The 15,542-nt window shown below is 52.8% G+C and overlaps 1 protein-coding gene across 3 annotated transcripts in view; it reads right to left on the bottom strand.

Annotated features, from left to right (window-relative positions):
* TRIM67 (tripartite motif containing 67) overlaps positions 1-15,542 on the bottom strand; it is a 47,379-nt gene that overhangs the window by 5,074 nt on the left and 26,763 nt on the right. For all 3 annotated transcript variants that reach the window (XM_029200940.1, XM_029200941.1, XM_029200938.1), the window contains 5 exons: positions 8,478-8,573; positions 6,813-6,935; positions 5,606-5,716; positions 4,027-4,186; positions 2,409-2,554 (listed from right to left, as the gene is read on the bottom strand). In XM_029200940.1, the coding sequence (XP_029056773.1) occupies positions 2,409-2,554; positions 4,027-4,186; positions 5,606-5,716; positions 6,813-6,935; positions 8,478-8,573 (636 nt within the window). The remainder of the gene's footprint in view (positions 1-2,408; positions 2,555-4,026; positions 4,187-5,605; positions 5,717-6,812; positions 6,936-8,477; positions 8,574-15,542) is intronic.

The raw sequence follows: 15,542 nt of genomic DNA, 5'->3' as shown, positions 1-15,542 counted from the left end.
TAAACAAAACAAAAGATATTTGAAAGGGAAGGGTCATCACACATGATGGGAAAAAGCAGATGGAGGAAGGGCGTGGCCAGGCGCAGGTGGTTCAAGTTGATTTGGCCATTTCTGGAGTAAGACCGGCACTCCACCTCCTTCCCCGCTTCTCCCACTGCTGAGGCTGCCACCTTCCTCCTCCTTTTGGGACTCCTGGAGCTGCTTTTTTCCTGGCCTCCCCAGAGGGTGGGACATTTCTGCATCGGCCCCCAAAGATCCTTTTCTAGAACATTTACTTTGTTTCCCGTTTACTTCAAACTTACTCTGTCCTATTAACTTCCCCCAAATGCATAGCCTTACACCTCACCTATGGCATTACATTCAGCTTAGTCTAAAACACCTGCTTGATTACTTAGGGGTGTTTCTCTTCATTTGTTTTTCCAAGTTATTGATAATAGTAGCTGTGTGCCAGGCATTGTATACGGCATCTTTTCAAAAAATGTTTATTTATTTATGTTATTATTATTTTGGCTGCAGCAGGGTCTTCGTTGCGGCCTGCGGACTTCTTAGTTGCGGCATGCATGCAGGATCTAAGGATTGAACCCAGGACCCCTGCACTGGGAGCACGGAGTCTTACCCACCGGACTGCCAGGAAAGTCCCTGTATAAGACATCTTAATCCTTATACTACCCTGGGACATTGCTATTATTTTCATTATTTTATTCACAAGGATACTCAGAGAAGGTAGGCAACTTGCCCAAGATCACAGTTAATCCATTTAGAAGCCAGCGTTCAAATCCAGGTCTGTCTGCATTCAGAGTCCACGCTTTTCCCACTATAACACATGGTTTCTCATAAATTCTAGCCCTTGGGTGGAGCTTTTGTTAGTGGTCATGCTTCAAAGGGGAGAAGCTATCTTCAGTTCAGCCCTGTGGCTGCTTCTTTTATTTTTATTTTTTAAAGATTTATTTATTTATTTATTTTATATTTAGTTTTGGCCGCATTGGGTCTTCGTTGCAGCGTGCGGGCTTTCTCTAGTTGTGGCGAGCGGGGGCTACTCTCCGTTGCGGTGCGCGGGCTTCTCATTGCAGTGGCTTCTCTTATTGTGGGGCACGGGCTCTAGGTGTGCGGACTTCAGTAGTTGTGGCACGCGGGCTCAGGAGTGTGGCTCGCAGGCTCTAGAGGGCTTAGTTGCTCCACAGCATGTGGGATCTTCCCGGATCAGGGCTCGAACCCGTGTCCCCTGCATTGGCAGGCGGATCCTTAACCACTGCGCCACCAGGGAAGTCCTGGCTGCTTCTTTTAATATCTCAAACAGTCTCCTCTTTCTTCCCGTTTCAAAACCATAAGCTCTCCTCCCGGTTTCTGGTTAGTCAGGGAGCTCTGTCAGTTCCTAGCTCATTTGCACGACCGGAACGGCTGAGGTTCTGGACCCGGTGTATGACCCACTATTCCTGGCCAAAGCAACCTCAGCTTCTCACTAAAGAGCCCATATCCCCAGGGACTCAATTATTCCCAAGGGAGTACTGCAGTGATTTCCCCAACTCTGAAATTCTTGAAACAAGAAAAGACAAGACATAGGCATCAATCCAGTTGAGGGAAACAAAGAGAATATTGACCGTTGGCAAGAGACGTTGAATGGGTGCCACTTCCCAGGAGAAGAAGTATGAGAATTGTTATGACTGCGCTGGTTTGTTAGAACGAGTCTTTATTTAGTCTCTCGGGGACAGAAAGGTGGAGCTCTCAGCAGACCCAGAGTTTGTACTCCCTGGTGTGCCTGTCAACACGACGACTGGACGGGAGCCTGAACTTCACTGTGTGCCGTCTCGCAGTAGAGATGTGTTAGGGCGCTGGCTTGGGGAGGGAGCCGTCCAGGTTTGCTACCACGGGCCGAGACTAGAAGACGCACTTGTGACTCGCTAAGCATATTTACTGTCCACACAGATTTCATCATTTGGGACATGAACGTAGACGGTCACCCCAACCCAACAAACATTTCTCAGGTGTCTTCCCACCTTGCCAGGTGAACTAATCACTGAACTGGGCAAGGCAGGTGTGAAGGAACCTCGAGGGGGTGGGGAGAGGCTTCAGGGTGCTGGGTGGGAGGGTGCTCGCCAGATACCACTGCGCTGCTGGGCCGACTGGGAAGTGGGTACCGCAGGGGACACCTTTTCGGAGCTCTACCTCGGCCTCCGACCTGTGTCAGTCTTCACAGAAAAACCATCCAGAACTTTCTGTGGCCGCCGCCTCTGCCTGCCCAGACCCAGCCCTCGGTAGAGAAGCCCCACATCCCATGAGCCCAGGCCCACTTGCTCTGCGTCCTGGGGGCCGATGCCCTCGCTGGTGGCATCAGAGCTAAGGGCAGCCCCCTGGGCTGGTGCAGAGGCTGGGACAGCGCAAGTTCCCCCCGGCAAGCAGCGGGGCCTCACCCGGAACTGGCCCCCGTCTCCGTCGTCCAGCTCCAGGATGTAGCCGTCCACGGTGCTGTGGGTGAAGGGCGGCGTCCTCCAGGCCAGCGTGACGCTGTTGTTCCGGGTGCAGCACTTCTCCAGCTGCAGCAGGGGCACGGGTGGCACTGTGACGGGGACAGGTGGGCTTTAGTGCACAAACCCCTGCAGGGCACAGGGAGGCCGCGTGGCCCGGCCGCACCCCAGGAGGAAAGGTGGCCACCCTGCGTCACTCCTGGCTGCTCGTGGGCACAGCTCAGTGTGCTTCTCAACCCTGGATGGGGGTCCTGGGATCTGGGGCAGGGAGAGGCCTGGCAGGTGCCTCCACCCCTCTGGGTCTGGAGCCCTGAGGAAGAGCTGCCCCTTGCCTACCTGCCCACTAAGAATCACTGGTTTTGACTCGGCCCCATGAGCAGCTGGCGAGGACTTGCAGCCCGGCCTCTGCAGACCCTCTGCACAGGGCAGCAAGGGGGCGGGGAAGGGCAAAATGCAAAGACCCACTGAAACCTTTGTGTGGAAGCATTTTAAAGGCCCAAGGAACTGGATCCCGGAAGGAGAGGCCATCTTACAGTATCAGGCAGTCAACCCGTGGAATTAGGGATTTGAGTCAAGTGTATCATAATTTCGATTAAGGTGAGATCGGGAGGTGCAAACTGAGTATGGGAGAAAGCACAGAGATGCACAAGAGACTGGGTGTCTCTGGTTTAAAAATGGCCACGCATTTTGCAAGTAAGGATTTTCCTGAGTTCACAGATTCTGTAGGTGTGGCACTCAGCCCTTGGATATATTGGTCTAAAAAAACCAAAGAGCTTCATTCCCCCTCCTGAATGTACCCTTAACGTCTCTGGAGAGGCAGGGGGACGTCACTTGCTAATTTTGTAACCTGGGGAAAGTTATGCAAACTTTACTTAACCCTTAGCTCGTGTCCCCCTTGGGTCTCTGAACTCACCGCTACGATCCACCACCTTCTCCCGTCTGCTCTCACCTCTGACCTTCTCGCTCTTCTTGGAACACAGAACACTTATACCTGCCTCGGGGCCTTTGCACTCACCACCCCTCGGCCTTCTGGAATGTTCTTCCCTTACCTGACATCTCTTTCCTCCTCACCTCAAAACATCTCCCCCCAACACCCATGTCTACTAATGCCCCTTCTCAAAAGGCACCTTGTCTGTCCCCCCTGCCATTATCAGTTTGCGTTACACTACCTGTCGTGTCGTATTAGCGACGTGTTATCTGTTTCTTTCTCTAAATACCAGCTCCGTCTAGTGAGGGAGTCTGTACACTTGCTCACGGCTGTGTCCTGAGCACCTGGGATGGTGCCTGGCACGTGGTAGACACTCGACAGGTGTCTCTGAATGAACAAATGATCCTCTTTCACAAACGGGAAAAGGTTGGCCCAGGCTGGGTGCTACCCACAGAGGTCACCCAGCTCGAGGGTCGCTGAGCTGGGATCTGAACCCAGGTCTGTGACTCAGGCGTCCCTCCCTCCCACTCTGGGTCACAGCAGTGTCACAAGTCTCCCGATGGCACTAAGCTGCGCTGCAGAGTGGACGCCTCTTCCAGAAGAAGCATCACCTGAACTGGGCCAACCACGGCTCACCCCTACATTTCATCTGAATGAAGTCCAGCTGGTGGATGGCCTGCAGCAGTGGCCCGCTGTCCAAGGTCAGATCAAACTCTGCAGACACCTTCGGCTCCAGGGCACCTTTGACCCACTGCTCTTGAGACACCTGGACACGCTTGATCAGGGCGTCCGAGATCTTAAAGGAAGCACAGAGTTTAGGGTTTCCACGTGCAAAGGGAAAATAGCGTAGCAGGGGGTAAGGAAGGGACAGGGACTTTGTGGGCTCAGGGGGCTGCGGTGGCTAAGCACGGCCACTCAAGCCCTGGCAGAGATCATCTTTTAACAGCTTCGTCATGTTAAACGTAAAGAAGCACTTGCTGTTTCAGGCTAAACCCTTTTGTGAAGCAAATGATACTTTTTAAAAGAATTTTTTTACTTTATTTATTTATTTTGGCCGCACTGCACGTCATGCGTGGTCTTTCCCGACCAGGGATCAAAACCACGCCCCCTGCAGTGGAAGCGCGGAGTTCTAACCAGCGGACCACTAGGGAAGTCCAGTACTTTTTTTTTTTTTGCGGTACGCGGGCCTCTCACTGCTGTGGCCTCTCCCCTTGCGGAGCACAGGCTCCGGACGCGCAGGCTCTGCGGCCATGGCTCACGGGCCCAGCCGCTCCGCGGCAATGTGGGATCTACCCGGACCGGAGCACGAACCCGCGTCCCCTGCAAGGGCAGGCGGACTCTCAACCACTGCGCCACCAGGGAAGCCCAGTACTTTTAAAATATAGAAAAACAGTCTTCACTCTACCTCTTTTGCTGGATCTAGCACTTTGCAAATTGAAACATACTAGTGGTTTGTCCCAGGGTCTGAAAGCAGCTCCTTCATCCCCAGGAGCGTGAAGCTCCCTCCCTCCCACTGTGTTTCCTCCACGTTGTGTTGCAGCTTCTGCTCCAAACTCCCACTGCATGAAACCCACAGCTCTGTTCCCCTCTGCTGGCAAGTCCTGCTCATTCAGACATTTGCACGTGTCCCTGTAGAGCCATGACCCCATGCACCCTTGCTGGGGACCAGTCCAGGAGATTCACCATGTTCCCCAGAGACGGAGGACAGAGCTTCCGTCTGAATTGCACACATGATCCCAAGAGGTGCTCGTGACCCCGAGTCAGACTGGCTGCTGGAAGGATGCCCAGCAAGGCTGCACTGGCTTTGCAGGCAGCGGTCACGTGCCCAGACCTGCAGGACTCCGCACCCTGAGGGAACGGGTCATGTGGATTCTTCTGACTCACTTCGTCCTGTGCAATCTTTCCAGCTTGATTGGCAAAGACTGTCTTTTCTCATCTGTGGGGAAAATGTTGAACTGGGGTTTCAAGTCGAGGCACGAAAGCACGGCATTTCAGCCCTAGGGATTATGATGTTTGATCTCCTCATTTAAGGATGACACAGAGCCAGGGTCACAGCTAGTGAGACGCAGAGCTAAGATGAGAACCTAGGTCTTCTGGAATCGCTGAGCACAGGAGATTCTGCTCCACTCCAAGCCGCTGGGAGGGACCTTCCTAGAACCTCAGCTAGTCTGGGGCATGGCAGTGGATTTGGAGGAACGATGCCCAGCCCGCTCACCTGCAGAAACCCGGACGGGTCGTTCTCCTTGATCACCTCCAGGCAGTACTCCATCAGCCCCGTGGACTGGCGCAGCTTCAGCGTGCAGTGACTGATCTGGTCCCAAACCATCTGCCACGAGAAGTGTCCCTAGTAACTGTCTCATCGAGGAACAGCAGCCCGGCTGCAGCGGCAAGCGGCATGGGTCCCGGCTGCCTTGCACCCTCTCCTGCTGCTGCTGTGTTCCTGAGCTCCACGTGCCCTCGTTACGTGGGCGGTAAATGGACCCACTTCCCAACAAGCAGGGTCGCCACACCCAACAGAGCAAACTTCCTGAACTCTGGATAGAAAAGCAGAGAACGTGCACCCTCTGAAACCCTCCTAGTGACCGGCGCCCCAGTCTCACTCGTTGGGTGGAAACTCAAGGGGCTCGGCTGCTTTGCATGTAAACCATGGATCATCCCCAACACACACTCCTTCTTTCCTTGAAAGTAACACTTCCTGATTCAGTTGGGAAATGTCTGTAGAATAGATCGAGCCCAGACAATGAGGTGAGTAGTTTCTGTCAAGGCAGGGTGTTCACGGGGCACCTGCCTGGCCCGGGGACCCAGTGCCGAGTGGGGGGAAGCCTCCCCCTGCCGCAGTGGCCACTGGCTGTGGTGTCCCTGCTGACCACTGCGAGCACCAGACATCAGAAAGCCCGAAGAAGGGGGAGAGCCGGAGCCTTGTCACCCGCCGTGGCCACCTCTGCTCTGCAAGATGAGAACAGGCAGTGTCCCTTCGACAGAAAACAGGGGCCGGGAGAAGATGGGAGAGAGTGGCCTTCTGACTGAAAACAGCAGGATTCAGGCATCTCCCTCCAGCTTTGGAGGGAGAGCAGGGGTGCTGATTGCTTCAGGGAAAGTGACACGAGTGTAAGTAGGTCCCGGGCCAACTTGCTCAGCCCTTCCTCTCCCCATTCATTCATTCGTTCGTTCGTTTATTCATTCGTTCGTTCATTCATTCATTCGTTCGTTTGTTCATTCATTAATTCGTTCATTCATTCATTCGTTCGTTCATTCATTCGTTTGTTCATTCCTTCATTTGTTCATTCATTCGTTCGTTCGTTCATTCATTCATTCGTTTGTTCACTCAACTAACACTGACCCAGAGCCTACACTGCGTGCTCCCCCGAGCTCGGCTCGGAGGCCGTGATGGGACCGAGGGCATCGGCCACCCGGGGACCCACCTTCAGCTTGTTCTCCCTCTCTTTGGTAATCTTGGTAAGCAGCTTGGCTTTCTGCCGGGTTAGAGCATCAACCAGCGCGTCACACTGAGCCACCAGGCAGGCCTCGTGGTCCAGGCCGTTCTCCTGCGGGATGCACAGAGCTTTAGGGAGAAGACACTCGGAAACGTGGCCAGCACGAGAGACACAGGGGCACACCAGCAAGCTCGTCCTGGGGTAAGCTGTCCCGTTATTGAACTGGAAACAGTGCACATGTGAGTCTCAGCACATCTATAGGATGGAGTGAATATTCAGAGTCATCCAAACCATGAGGGTTTGTGAGGGTTTTCAATGTCACGGGAAAAGCTCGTGAGAGAGACCGAAGAAGAAGAAGAGCAGCTGCAAGCGTGTGCAGCGTAACCGCACACCGCACGTGCATGTGTGTGTGTAAGGCAGTGGAGCAACGTGTCAAAACGGCGAGGGCGTCACCTCAGGGGCTGAGATATTGGTGAACTTTTCTTACTTCTGTCTGTTACTCTCTACTTTTCAAAATTTCTATAACATACTTTTGCTTTCTCTAATCAGAAAACAGTAAAACAAACAAAACCCACTGTTCTTGCTGTAGGATCGGACTCTCTCAGTTTAAACAAAAAAAACAAAAAATCTTTCAACATCACTCAGGTCAGCCTGGATTCAGACCTCGTGTCACGGGCTGGTGGTGTTGTCTCCCACCCCTGCCCCCAGTGCCTATTTGAAGTCCTAACCCCCAGGACCTCAGAATGGGGCTGTGTTTGGAGACAGGGCCTTGAAAGAAGTAAGTTAAATGAGGTCATCAGGCTGGGCCCTGATCCAGTCCGACTGGCATCCTTACAAGAGGAGATCAGGACACAGACACACACAGAGGGAGGACGGTGTGAGGACACAGGGAGAAGATGGCCATCTGTACACCCAGGAGAGAGGCCCTGGGAGGAGCCATCCCTGCTGACACCTTGATCTTGGACTTCCAGCCTCCAGAGCTATGAGAAAGTAAGTTACTGTTGTTGAAGCCACTCAATCGATGGTACCTTGTTACAGCTGCCCCACCACATGGATACCTCCGGTGTCCCTGAAACATCAGAGCCAGGACAGGAGACGCCTGGCAGCCGAATTCTGTGCCCTCAGTCCTTTTTCCCATCCGGACACCGGAATGCTCTACGGTTCGTGATCTGTGTGAAAGTTCCTCTACGCGTGCGTTTGTTTATACGCTGTCTCCCCGCCAGACAAAGCTCCTGGGGACAGAGGCTGTCCCTTACTGATCTGCGTCGGGCTTGTATGTGACACAGCATGGGTGCTCAGTAAATACATTTGTTTAGTAAATGATGCTTTTATATTTTGACGCGTTGGTACAAAAGCACCGTATACAGATACCGCCTAGGGCTACGTGGCCACGCAGAGAGCTGCATTATTTCTGCCCAGTTCTCTTTCTAGAATTCTCTCTGAGTTCATGCAAAATCCCTTTCCTATCAGACGTCACAGGGGTGTCAGTGGATCGAGTGGGTGATGTCCGCAACATCGGAGGCTGTGCAGTGGGACAACTAGGCCTTCTCATGTTCAGCACGGAAAAGCGCCTGCCACGGGGCCTTTCCTCTCCTCTGCTAAGCTTCACGTACCTCCTGCAGGGACTCCCCTCCCAGCCGGAGCTATGCTCACCTGGATCTGCTGTAGAATGTTCTTCAGCTGAACTAGAAACTCCTTGGCTTCTTTTGCCTTATCGGAAACTCCATTTAAGGCCTGAGACAGTTGGGCCTAAAAGATATCACAGGTTGAAAAGGAAAATTAGGTGTTAAAGGCACTTGGTCTGCACTTCATCATGAAGGCTTGTGTTTATAAGAGGGTAGAACCCAGGAACCGTCCTCACTTATGAAGGGACCGCTATTGACTCCCGGACTCTATTGCATGTGTTTATTTTTCCAGCAATGGTTGATAAAGTGTTGGTTGACCGACACTCTTCTGTCTGGACCCCAAAGCTGGGGAGAAGTAAGGAGCATTCAGCTAATTGGTTCAGGCTGACAGGACCCAGGACAAGAAGGCAAGTAGAGCCTGGGCCGGGTCTGGCCCCCTCCCCGCTGTAGCAGTTGTGCCCCCCCCCCATCAGTAGGAACTCAGACGCCTATGTGAAGGAATCCCAGGTCCCAGGCCACGCTCTGCCCACCCCACCCCTGCACAGGCGCCTTTTGGCCTGAGCGGGATGGGCGGGGAAAGGAACTGGAAGTGAGCCTGAGCCATAGGGACTGGGGGTCCCAAGACATCACGTGGAAGGGGATGATGGTGGCCTCCTCCTTAGCGCTAGGGACTCCTTACCCTGCCCAGTTGTTGGTCTCAGGCTTCTTTTGAATGAAACACATACACACACCATCGAATTTGTCTTCAGCATCTTGCTACTGAATAGACTGGTGCCCTTGATTTTTAACACGACTCATGTTTCAGAGTAAAAAGCTGAGGGCAGAGCAAGAACGGGGCCAGAAAGGCTGGGTCATACCTGCTCTCCACTTTCTTTTCTTTTTTTTTAAAATTGGAGTATAATAGCTTTACAATGTTGTTTCTGCTGTACAATGAAGTGAATCAGCTGTATGTATACATATATCCCCTCCCTCAGGGACTTCCCTCACTCCCACCCCTCATGCCACCCATCTGGGTCATCACAGAGCACAGAGCTGAGCTCCCTAAGCTATACAGCAGGTTCCCACTAGCTATCTGTTTTACACATGGTAGTGTATTTATGTCAAACCTAATCTCCCAATTCGTCCCACCCTCCCCTTCCCCCGGCTGTGTCCACACATCCGTTCACTACGTCTGCATTTCTATTCCTGCCCTGCAAATAGGTTCATCTGTACCGCTTTTTCTAGATTCCACATATATGCGTTAATATACAATATTTGTTTTTCTCTTTCTGACTTACCTCACGCTGTATGACAGACTCTAGGTCCATCGACATCTCTACAAATGACCCCATTTTGTTCCTTTTTATGGCTGAGTAATATTCCATTAGGTCTCTGCTCAGACATGATCTGTCAGTGGGGCCTCTTCCTTTGCCCTGCTTTATTCTTCATAATGTTCATCACCACCCAACACAGGTTTGCTTCCTGTCTGTCTCTCCCCCGGAAAATGTAGGCTCCCCAGAACAGGGACCTTGCCTGGTTGCTCACATACAGAAAGAGCACCATGCCCATGGCAGCATGAAACAAATATTTGTTGAATGACTGAATCAATGAATGTGATTCTTTGGACCACATCCATGGTTTTCAAAGTGTGGTTCTCAGACTGACAGCATCAGCATCATCCAGGAATTTGTTAGAAACGCAAATTCTCCAGCCTCACCCCTGTCTCACTGATCAGAAACTGGGGGAAGCCCAGGAATCTGTCCTTTAACAAGCTCTCCAGGGGTTTCTGATGCAGTTTGCGATCCACTGGATGGTACAAACATAGCCACGGAGTGGATGAGGAGACACAGGGAGAAGGAAGGGGCCTCAGACCAGGGTCACCAACGTTCAAGGTGAGGTCAAGGTGAGGTCTGGGCTCTGTCCTGCTGGGAGACAGCTGGGAGCCTCAGGTGTGGCTCAGCAGAGAGGCGGCTTCCGGAGAAGCTCTTCCTTCTTCCACTGGCTTCCCCATGCCCCCCACCTCAGCTGGTGTAGGCCCCTCCCTCCACGGGCACCCGGCGTGGACCACTTTCTGTTGCAATTATCCACGCAGGAAAAATATCCAGTAGACCTTACAGGAACAGCAGCGTGTTCTGTGTCTGCTCTAATACAGCTGCCACCAGCATGGGTGGCTCTGAGCACTTGAAAGGTGGCTAATGTAACTGAGGGACTGGATTTAAATTTTATTTAAAGTTTTCAGCCACCACGTTTGGCCAGTGGCTGCTGTTCTGGGCAGCACAGATCTTTTTTCAATTTTAATTTTTTTTTTTTTTTTGCGGTACGCGGGCCTCTCACTGCTGGGCCTCTCCTGTTGCAGAGCACAGGCTCCGGACGCGCAGGCTCAGCGGCCATGGCTCACGGGCCCAGCCGCTCCGCGGCACGTGGGATCTTCTCGGACCGGGGCACGAACCCGCGTCCCCTGCATCGGCAGGCGGACTCTCAACCACTGTGCCACCAGGGAAGCCCTAATTTTTATTTTTAATATTTATTTGGCTGCGTTGGGTCTCAGTTGCAGCACGTGGGCTCAGTTGCCCCGTGGCGTGTGGGATCTTAGTTCCCTGACCAGGGATCGAACCCCCATCCCCTGCACTGGGAGGCAGATTCTCAACCACTGGACCACCAGGGAAGTCCCTGGGTAGCACAGATCTTTGCACCCGTCCTTAGAGGGGTCCAGGTCCTCGGGCAGCTCAGCCTGTCCCTGATAACCATGCCCAGCAGGAGCCGGAGAGGCCGGCATCACTCAGGCCCATCATCAGTGCCCAGAAAAGAGTGGCACCTCCCTCCCCACCACAGTCACCCAGAGCAGAGGGCCCACTGAAGCTGCACCCCTTCCCTCCCCAAGGAGGGACCGATTCCCAGAAACCTATACAATCCTTCATGGCGGGGACTTTGTTTTTTGTCTTTGTCTTTCTAGCCAGGCACTGGCACAAAGCAGGGGCTCAAAAACTGCTCACTGGCTGAATAAAAAGCAAAGCAATTGCTCCCCTAGAAGCGGATGCTAAGCTAAGACAGGTCCCTGTAGATCCATCACCACGGCGACCACCTTTTCTGGCGAGAGGCTGCATTAGTGAGAGTCCCCTTCCCTTCACCCGGGGAACTGGAGCCAGCGGGGCTCTGTCCCCGCCAGCCCTGGCCTCCCCGCGGCCCGTCCCACCCCAGGGCCTGTGGACCTGCTTGGCAAGTAGACCCAGGACCTTGGCAAGGAGCCCAGAACAGAGTGATCTTTGAAGGCCTCCAGGGACCTTAGGCAAACACCCAGCTGAAAGGGGAATGATCTCACAGCTCAGTAGACACGGCTCCAGGCCCACCAGACATGCCCTCTGCTTTCTCTTGACGCCGTCTGGCCCCGGCCCAGCAGGGTGCTCGCCTGCACAGAGACCTGTGCCCGGTCTGCTGGTCTCCAGGAAGAGCCCGGACACCCATGTGAGGTCCGGTCGCCGTCGAGGGATGTCCCGACAAGCAAACACTTGAACCTTTCTTGACCCCAGTTCCTTCCTGTGTGATGTGGCCACGAGACACCTCTCCTTGCCCAGGTGACAGCACTGTGGAAACTGGACCTGGTTATTCTAGTGGCAAAGGAGTCAGGGTTTGGGCGGCGAAGGTGGAAACCATTTCTCAAGGGACAAGTGGTTCACTTATTGGCGACGTGTTATGGGTTCACAGCATACCGTATTTGGCTTCAGTGTTTTGAAACATGCTCTTCCTCTTTTCCACAGGGACTACCTAGGGGCCAGCAGGGCACACTGAAAATTGTGTCTTTCTGGTCTGAGAGAAGAGCCGCCGTCTGAGAAATGAGAATGGATTGTTCTGTCTCTGTGGCTGTTGGTTATACTATCCTCTTGGAAAGAAAGGAAGTATCCAGACCGAAGATAAATTTTTTAAAATGACCGAATGGATTTTAACTTGAATCAAACATTGTATTTTATGCCTTTTTATTCCTCTAAGGTTAGAACTACATTGCTGCAGAGTCTCTAAGTTTAGACAGACAGCTTAAAAATGTATTTCCAAGTGGGCCAAACCACCTGCTTCCTGGCCTAGCATCACATCTTTGCCTGCATCCCGAAAGAGTAGCTTCTAGGTACGTGGGGTAGCTTTCTGCCTTCTCCCTCCCATTCTGGATGGTGTCAGAGGGCCTCATACTGCATTAAGCAAGAGAACTCTGGGCCAGTACAGTCAAATCTTGGCGCTGTCATTCATTAGCTGTGCACCTTGGGAAGATTCTTCATCTCTTTGTTCTATAGGGTCCTCCCCTGTAAGGTGGGAATAACAACCCCTACCTCATACGAGTTCTTACTATTATGCTTAGAAATATAGCCCAAGCTTTCCCGAAATCCTCTCAATTGTTCAACCCATCATATATGGGTTGTTACGGACAGAATGTGTCCTCCCAAAATCCATATGTTGAAGCCTTAACCTGCAGTATGATGGTATTAGGAGATGGGACCTTTGGGAGGCCATAAGGTCACGTAGGTGGAGCCCCCACGATGGGATCAGTGCCCTTAAAGAAAAGACATGGGAGAGCGCTTTCCCCCTCTCCTCCCACTGCACTGAGGAAAGGCCACGTGAGGACACAGTGAGAAGGTGGCTGTCCGCAAAGGCCCGAAGAGAGCCTCAGCAGGAACTAAGTTGGCCGGCAGCCGGATCTTGGATGTCCAGCTTTCAGAACTGTGAGAAATAAATCTGTTGTTTTGTGGGATTTGCTTATAGCAGCCCAAACAGACCAAGACATGAATTATCTAAATTACCCAACTAGGACCTTTCAGAGATAATTCTCATGTTTGAAACAGACTCTGTGGAGAAGCCCCTAAGTTGTCTCCTTTTATTTATTTTTTAAAATTAATTAATTAATTAATCTGTGGCTGTGTTGGGTCTTGGTTGCTGCACGTGGGCTTTCTCTAGTTGCGGCGAGCAGGGTCTGCTCTTCGTTGCAGTGAGTGGGCTTCTCACTGCAGTGGCTTCTCTTGTTGTGGAGCACGGGCTCTAGGCACGCGGGCTTCAGTAGTTGCAGAGTGTGGGCTCAGTAGTTGTGGCTTGCGGGCTCTAGAGTGCAGGCTCAGTAGTTGTGGCACACGGGTTTAGTTGCTCCGCGGCATGTGGGATCTTCCCGGCCCAGGGCTCGAACCCGTGTCCCCTGCATTGGCAGGCGGATTCTTAACCACTGCGCCACCAGGGAAGTCCCAAGTTGCCTCCTTTTAAACTTGGTCTTTGTTCTCTGACATCAGGATTACCCAGTAGAAGTGCAGAAATTAGGCACCAAGGATCTAGAGATGGCTGCCAAATGCCACCTCCTCTTGATGCTTTGCTTCCCTCCCCAAATGGAACGTGCCCTTGGCACTCCTTCCAGGGCGTGTCTCACTCTCCTTGAGATGGGCCACCCAGGGGAAATGCGTCTGCTCCCCTGTCCCGTCGGCCACCCTGCAAGCTTGTCCTGTGCACCTCTGCACAGGCAGCACGGGCCTCACACCTAGAATGTGCTCCGCAGAGATCCAGTCAGTGGATGGATTCTGTTCTAGATTTTGTCTGACTAGCTGCCCCGAGCTAGTCACGTCTCAATTCTCTTACACGCTGGGCTTAATTAAAACGGCCATGTGGCCACTCTGGACCCGCCATTTCTAGGGTATGAAGCCCCATCTGGTCCTGGGCACTGGCAGTCCAACCCTGCCCTGCGGATCAAAGCTCTTTTCACGATTTCTGGGTATTAACTGTTTCTAGTTAACTGCTGGCACGGATTCTGCCCCAGTTTAGTCCTACTTGACAGAACCTCCGACGCCCTCCCTCTCCCTGCCTCTTCTGGAAGACCAGAGGGTTCCACCTAGGCCTGCTTCCCCTTTCCTGATCCACCTGCTACCACAAACGGCTGCAAAAGCCCCGCTGAAGCACTGGAAGAGCCCTTCGCCAAGAGGGCAGCAACCAAGATAAATATGACTGCCCTGGTGGTCAGCCTAAACTGAGGTGCAGCGACACGGCAGGGGGCCTTGGGTGCCCTTACTACTGAAGCAGATGCAGTGACAAAGCTGGAGACTGCATGAGAGGGTACTATCCCACCCACAGGGACCACACCTGGGAACAGGAGAAGGTGGGTGAGACAGGCACATGGAGGCTCTGGAGGGGGTGAGGACACGACCCATACAGGGTGCATGAGACTCCAGCCCTACAGGATCCCCCTTCCCAGCCTGCCCCCATCCAAGGGTCCAGGTTGTAAAGGATGTGTCACACAGGTGTGAAGGACTGATGCTAGGGGTCCAGCGGAGCAGGGTGGGCCTCGGGTAGAAGTCTACCTAGAGAGCGATCAGATGAATATTTGCCGGGTGGCAGGCCCCTTCCACGGTAGACTGTGGGTCCCAGGCTGAGGGTCCCCCAGAAGCAGAAAGGGTTTTTGGCAGGAGAACTAGGCTCTAGGGGTGATGCAGGCAGCCTCTCTCTTCAGTGGATGTGACCCAGATTCGGGGGGAGTCCCCGTAGGCAAAACAGCTCAGAGGATCCGCTCCTGTCCCCACTGGCTCACTGTGTTTCCGGCCACTGAGCCAGTAACGAGAGGTGGCTTTGAATGGGGGTCTCCAGATGCTAGTCCAGTGCTCTGTTCTGTGCACTGAAGCCACCTCCAACCCCCAGAACCTCTGTATGGAGGCTGCTACCATGACTGTCAGCACTGAGACATGCTGTCTACGAAGACTCCATGGTCCCTGACAGTCCCCACCCAGGACTGATACTCCGAGAGGCTCTACCCTCCCTTGACTCCGCAGACTTATTCAGCCCCTCGCATTGTGGGTTCTCACGGTATATTGGCTTCTTGTTGCTGCTATCAAGAGTTACAATAAACTCAGGGACCTAAAGCAACACTGGTTTATTCTTTTATAGTCCTGGAGGCCAGAAGTCCGAAGTGAGTCTTACAGGCCAAAATCAAGCTGTCAGCTTCCTTCTGGAGGCTCTAGAGAGGGACCCCTTTTCTTTCTTTCTTTCTTTTTTTTTTTTAAACATGCCCTTGGCTTTATTTATTCATTTATTTTTAAAATATTTATTTATTTTGGTTCCACGGGGTCTCAGCTGCGGCACGTGGGATCTTTGTTGCCGCAGG

The sequence above is a fragment of the Monodon monoceros genome, unplaced genomic scaffold (assembly GCF_005190385.1).
Source record: "Monodon monoceros isolate NGI ecotype Baffin Bay Population unplaced genomic scaffold, NGI_Narwhal_1 Super_Scaffold_4, whole genome shotgun sequence".
Classification (NCBI taxonomy): Eukaryota; Metazoa; Chordata; class Mammalia; order Artiodactyla; family Monodontidae; genus Monodon; species Monodon monoceros.
Note: the sequence above shows the minus strand (reverse complement) of the source record. Positions and strands in the feature narration are given on the sequence as shown.